This window comes from Pyrus communis, chromosome 3, assembly GCF_963583255.1.
Source record: "Pyrus communis chromosome 3, drPyrComm1.1, whole genome shotgun sequence".
In the NCBI taxonomy this organism is placed as follows: Eukaryota; Viridiplantae; Streptophyta; class Magnoliopsida; order Rosales; family Rosaceae; genus Pyrus; species Pyrus communis.
The window spans coordinates 27628877-27634688 of NC_084805.1; the positions used below are offsets into that span (position 1 = coordinate 27628877).

A 5812-nucleotide genomic window follows, 5' to 3' on the forward strand; every position below is an offset into this window, starting at 1 on the left:
CGGGTCTAATAATATATTACAAGGTATAAGTTTTATTTTAAATAATAATATATAATTAGTTAGAACATTACAAAAAAATATGTTCCATGTAAGTTACGTTAAAAAGACATTTTTAAGAGACAAATATGTTTCATGTAAGTTACTCTAAAATTTTAGACTTCAAGTGGTTAGATTTTTTTGACCAAAAAAAAAAAGTGGTTAGATTTTAATTCAATTGACAAGTCCACTGCATGTGAAAAACTACAAATCATGGCAAGAGATGGGATATTTTTGCTGGTTTGTGCTAATGTTGCTTGTAGCAAGTGGCTTTTATGTTTTTGCAGAAAAGAAGACGTCGAAGGCATGAGAAATTTAAAGTATCACGGATTTAAGTTGAAAGTTATAGGTGGCAAAAATTATAAATAAGAAAGGCCATTCCATGCAATGCATCTAATAAATTTCTGCAATCGAATTTGGTAGCGAAATGTGATTGCTATAAGCGTTTTTGCTTTAAGCACTTTTATTAGAAGCATAACAAATTTTATTGATTAAAAGTGCTTTTAAGATAAGTACAAGAGAAACAATCTAACAATATATCACGTAGTATTATAAGGGGTCTAAGAAAATACTCATGCTCATAGTGTTTTGCTTAGATTCACTTTTGTTACAAGGGAAGTCATTTTGGCACATTTCAGTGCTTCTTCGAAAAAAATACTTAAATGTGCTTTTGGAACTTAAAATCAATTTCACCAAAAGCGCTTTCAATCATTTCTAAAGCACTTTCAAATGAGTCCTTAAAATTTTTCAGCCAAACGTTGTTAGAAACACATATGGTTAACCTAAAGCACTACGAACATGCCCCAACAGTCTTGCTACACAAGGACAATGTGGTTACCTCTTTAATTGTCCAAGTTGAGTCCTTGACAATAAAACACACAAGAACATTGTGAGAATTAATGTGAACATGTCCTCTACCTACCCATTTAAAGATCAAAGGGTTCTTTTGCACCAGCGTTTCCATACAAGTAACGAAACATAATGCAAAGATGGTAGGCCACGCATCCATGTCTGGTTCAGAAAGACTATCTATGTTCTGCATCAAGAGTTCCCAAAGCGTGTATGGCAGCAGGGAAGGAGACGATTAGACAAAGGGGTGGATGACTAGGTGGTTTAAACAACAAACCGGAGGAGCTGGGGGTGGGGGGTTGTAAGGTAATTGCCTAATTGAAGGAGTCACTTTTTAACATTGATGGAGAATTATTTTAAGAGAATTTGAACGAAAAGTTCCCGATACTGTTCACTTTAATGAAAAACCACATTTTTACACTAAAAAATCAATCATGATAGTATTCACTTTACCCTTTATTTTGTCCTTATCATTAAAACTCAAAGTTTCAAGCATTTTTCATTAGTTTTCCTTTTTAAATGCTTGAGAAGATGATGGGGAAAAAAAATAAAGAGCACCAACCATTCTGGTTGTGAAAATGACCTGTGAAAAGGAAAATCCAATTCCTAATTGGGTGGTGTATCCATACTTCTCGAACATTCCTCTGAATTTTCGGTTGTCAGATAGAAAGAACTTAAGATGATCAAAAATTAACAAGAGTGTAAAAGGTAAAAAAAAAGGTGTGTGAGTAGCACTATCCTTCTTGATTTCATAAAATGTGAATCTCTCAATTCTGAATCGTAAATGGCTTGAAGAATTCGGTAAAGCAGCATGATCACATGATCGGTAAAACCACCCTCACAAAAGCATTACACCCCCTATATTTTGGTCCTTGAAAAGTTTTTATAGGACAATATGATCAAGTGATTGGTAAGTATGATCACGTGACTAATAGCATCACTCACAAAAGCATATACCTCCTATGTTTTGGCACGACCCAAAACTACGCATGCTCTGTGTGAGAACTACTCTAATTAGAAACTCTACCCAAGATCTTTTTCAATCAAATTAAACTTTGCAAAGAAAAAGGAGTTATAACTGTCACCATATAGCATTTTCCACCCCTCAAATTCTATAATTTATAGACAGTGAGTGAGAGATTAAAAAATGCAAAACTGATAAGCATTTGTGGTGTACGTGTACGCTATAGAAAATATATACTTGCCTATCAATCTACGAGTTCACTTCCACTTGTTCCACATGAATGTAACATCACAGAAGATTACAATTCAAAAGGCTTAAAGAAAACGAACCCTTTTCTTTAATTACAATTTTGACCTGGTAACACTACAAAAGCCAGGAGGTCTCACAAGAAAGATGATGGATTCAAGAGAACTTGGGTTTAGGCGTTGGTGTACTGTGAGGATGCACAGGACCAAGCTTCTGAATCCGGTGAAGGAGCTTCCCCTTCTTGTGATCTTGGCAGATTGGACTTGTTACATGATTCAAGGTTCCGTCACGGGCGAGGGAAGCCTCGAATTGCTCCAATGCCTTTACAACCTGCGGAAACTCAGGCCTTTTCTCCGGATGCAAGGACCAGCATTGCTCGATCAACGCTCGCATTGCAGATGGGCAACCCTTCGGGATAACAGGCCTCAAATTCTGAAAAAGCAACCCACAATTTGTTAGAATGTGGTTAACATGCAACCTTAACTAAGAGCTGTTCTTTTTGATAAGTAACTTTCATTTAGAGATCTGCACAAAGAGCTTCGCGAGAAAGAGTAAATGGCGGAAATATTAGTTCAGCGCAACAATTTTCAAACAAAACACCCAAATCTTTTGCAAACTCGTTTCATTGTGATCGTCATTGGCTACTCCTCGAAGACTAGACTTTGTAGTGAAGACAAAAGCTAGAACTAAGGAACTAACAAAAGTTTGGATGAAGGAGCCTAACATGCACACTTCTAACCGTAGGCAAGGGAAACAAAAGTTATGAACGTACCTTGTTCACAACAGCAAAAGCAGCCTGAATGGGATTCATATCCTCGTAGGGGATTGCTCCGGCTACCATTTCCCACAGGATGAGTCCAAAGCCGTACACGTCAACCTTCCGTCCATAGGATTTACGCTTGATCATCTCTGGGGCCATCCAACGGTATGTCCCAGGGTCGTCGGCCAATGAATCACAGTACGCCTCCTCACAGGCTATGCCAAAATCAGCAATTTTCAGGTGGAATTCTTCATCAATAAGAACATTTTCGGGCTTAAGGTCCCGATGAGTGACTCCTTGCGAGTGGATGTATTCCATTCCCCGAGCAATGTCCAAGGCAATAGCAACCAGTTTCTCCAGAGGAAGAGATTTTTCCTCAAGTTTGTGCAGATATGCCCTCAAGGAACCCTCTGATAGATATTCCGTGACTACACAATAAACCGGTGGCTTTCTGCACGCTGCAATGAACTGTTTCAAGGAAACAAAATATCAGTAACAAAGGATACACCATTCTGCAACTTCAAGCTCACGATTTGCAATTACGAAAGTTCTAAACATGGTTAAATCATATCTGATGTTTAAAATCTTCAAACTAGGATACATAATTCGTTCACCAGCATAAGAAAATGTAACAATCCAAATGCATACAAGGTGGAAAAGAGGAAGAGATTACATACCTTTATGACATTCGAATGGTGGAGACGAGATAGAAGAGTGACTTCTCTGTTAAACTGTTTCTCCAATCGAGCTGCCAAGACCCCGCTTTCGTCATCCTCCGGCACCCTGATAATCTTAACAGCAACAGCTTCGTCATTGTAGATACCATGGTAAAGCCTGCTATGCGCCCCATGAGCAAATTTAAGCCCAAGAAACAGCTTCGACAAATCAACGCAAAATTCATCGGCAGCGTCCATGGCATTAACTCTCCCGCCGGCATTATCAAAGTACTTGGCCCAAGGCGACTCCTTCCCGCTCTTGGTCTTGTCATTGACTTTCATAGAAGCCAAGTGCCCGAGGGGGTTCGTATTCATCGAATTCGATGACTTACTCTGCGAATCCTTACTGAACAACCTTCCCAACGCCTTTCTCTTAGGATGTGGTGTCGAAAACCTCTTCGTTTCAGACTTGGCTTCCTTAAACGCATCGGGGATGCGGATCTGATGCACAGGGGACAAAGATCTCTGCTTTTTGGTAAGAAGATTACGCCTAGCTGACGTATGAACAGAATTCCTCTGAATCTTTGAATTACTGGGACTCGATTTCTGCTTCGAAGGAGCTGCTTCCGCTTCTGCCACCGCTGCTGGTGCAGGCCTTGACTTTAATCCGGCAATCCGGACGTCCTGCAGGGCTAACGGAAGGGCGGCCAATCTTGAAGAATCAAACCGATGAGAATATTTCGTTCTCCGAATCCAAGAATACGCCTCTTCCTCCATCCTCCCCAGTAATTCTACCAAATCCCAACCCAGCTTTACACCCACAAAACCACCCTAATCACCTCCTCCTCGACCTGGAGCCGAGAAGAAGGCCTAAATCCAACTGGGAAATCCTCAAACAATCTGAATTCAGCTACAAACAAGCTCGAAAATCCGAAGTTCTTCAAGCCCATCAACAACGACCTCTAACTTTATCAAACTAGTTGAAGAAAAAGAATCAAACTTTATGCATCACTGAATGTAAGGAAGTATTGAAACCCATACGGACGAATGAGGCCGCATCAAATCCTCAAACCCACCAAATCTCATCAATCTGCACACCCTTCCAATCAAATAGTTTGGACACCCTCCTAAGCACCACCAAACCCTCTTAGGCTCTCTAAATAAATATAAAAATTAATAAATCAAACAAAAACAAACTTGTTTTTGTTTCAAAGTCAAACACCACCTTCCGTAAAAGCCTGGAAATTCATACAAAAACAACCCAATAAACCAGTCAATAAAATATAAAATTAAAGCCCTGAAAAACAAAAGTGTATTCAATTATATTGAAAGGGTATCGAAGAAACACCCATGATTACAAACCATCAAGCTCGGAAGAAAAAGCTAAAAAAATAATCATTGGGTCAAAACAATCATAACTCCACTAAAATAATGCAGAATAAAAAAATCCCCAGATACAAAAACCTAAAAAATAATTAATAAATCACACGTAATATAACCAGAAAAAGTCAAAAAAAAAAAAAATCATATTTTCAAAAAAAGGTAGCCAAGTAAAATGCCTGAGTTGATGAGGAGCCTAGCATAAAGGGCATGGCTTCTACATCATGGCGACAAACCACCATAAGCTTCAAGGGTATTTCACCATTTCACCATTGATATGGGCGACGAGGAGGTGAGGTCAGGGAGGCGAGAGGGAGAGGGCAGAGAGAGAGGGAGAGAAAGAGGAAGAGGAAGAAGGAAGAGAGAGAGAGAGAGAGAGAGAGGAGGAACTGTTTGATTAAAATAATGAGAAATTTGGGATTCCATGTGTCGTTATCGGAGAGAATGAGGTACGGATACAACTTCTCAAAAAGCCAAACCAAACCAAACGCCAGCCCAAGAGACAACCAACGAGGCTATCGGCGGTTCCTGGTACGGTTCGCACGGACGCGCTCTCTCTGTACGTGTGAGCTGAGACATGTTTCTTGAATTTACTAATTACCCCTTTGTTTTTGGTGTGTGTGATACTTGTTGGGTTATGGAGGTTAGAGGCTAATCTTGGTATTATCGGATATCACATTCGAACTTTCATCCTGAATGCGAGGGACAAATAGGCTGTATGTTTGTCGGGAGGTTGTAGGATAACGCCATAGAGAGCTATACATGTATGTTAGTGTAGGAGAATTCGGTTAGTATTATGTTGGAGTTGGCCTTGTAAATTTTTTTTTGGGTTTAGGTTTATTTGTACTTCAAGTTATAGATTAGCATATATTCGTACGTTGTGTTATCAATACAATTACAATTCTAAAATATATGACAGTG

At 39.3% G+C, this 5812-nt stretch overlaps 1 protein-coding gene across 1 annotated transcript; it reads right to left on the reverse strand.

The window, feature by feature from the left end:
• Positions 1 to 1766: 1766 nt before the first annotated feature.
• Positions 1767 to 5298, reverse strand: LOC137728875 (serine/threonine/tyrosine-protein kinase HT1-like). The gene is made up of 3 exons (XM_068467669.1): positions 3533 to 5298; positions 2868 to 3323; positions 1767 to 2527 (listed from the first exon to the last, which is right to left on the reverse strand). The coding sequence occupies exons 1-3, from the start codon at positions 4286 to 4288 to the stop codon at positions 2252 to 2254; spliced, it is 1488 nt and encodes a 495-aa protein (XP_068323770.1). The 5' UTR covers positions 4289 to 5298; the 3' UTR covers positions 1767 to 2251.
• Positions 5299 to 5812: the final 514 nt, after the last annotated feature.

Excerpts from the sequence above, each read along its gene's own strand:
- LOC137728875 (XM_068467669.1), bottom strand. The coding sequence starts at position 4,288 with ATGGAGGAAGAGGCGTATTCTTGGATTCGGAGAACGAAATATTCTCAT. Across the intron at positions 3,324-3,532 it reads ACCATTCGAATGTCATAAAG|TTCATTGCAGCGTGCAGAAA; the intron begins GTATGTAATCTC and ends TCCTTGAAACAG. Across the intron at positions 2,528-2,867 it reads CTTTTGCTGTTGTGAACAAG|AATTTGAGGCCTGTTATCCC; the intron begins GTACGTTCATAA and ends TTGCTTTTTCAG.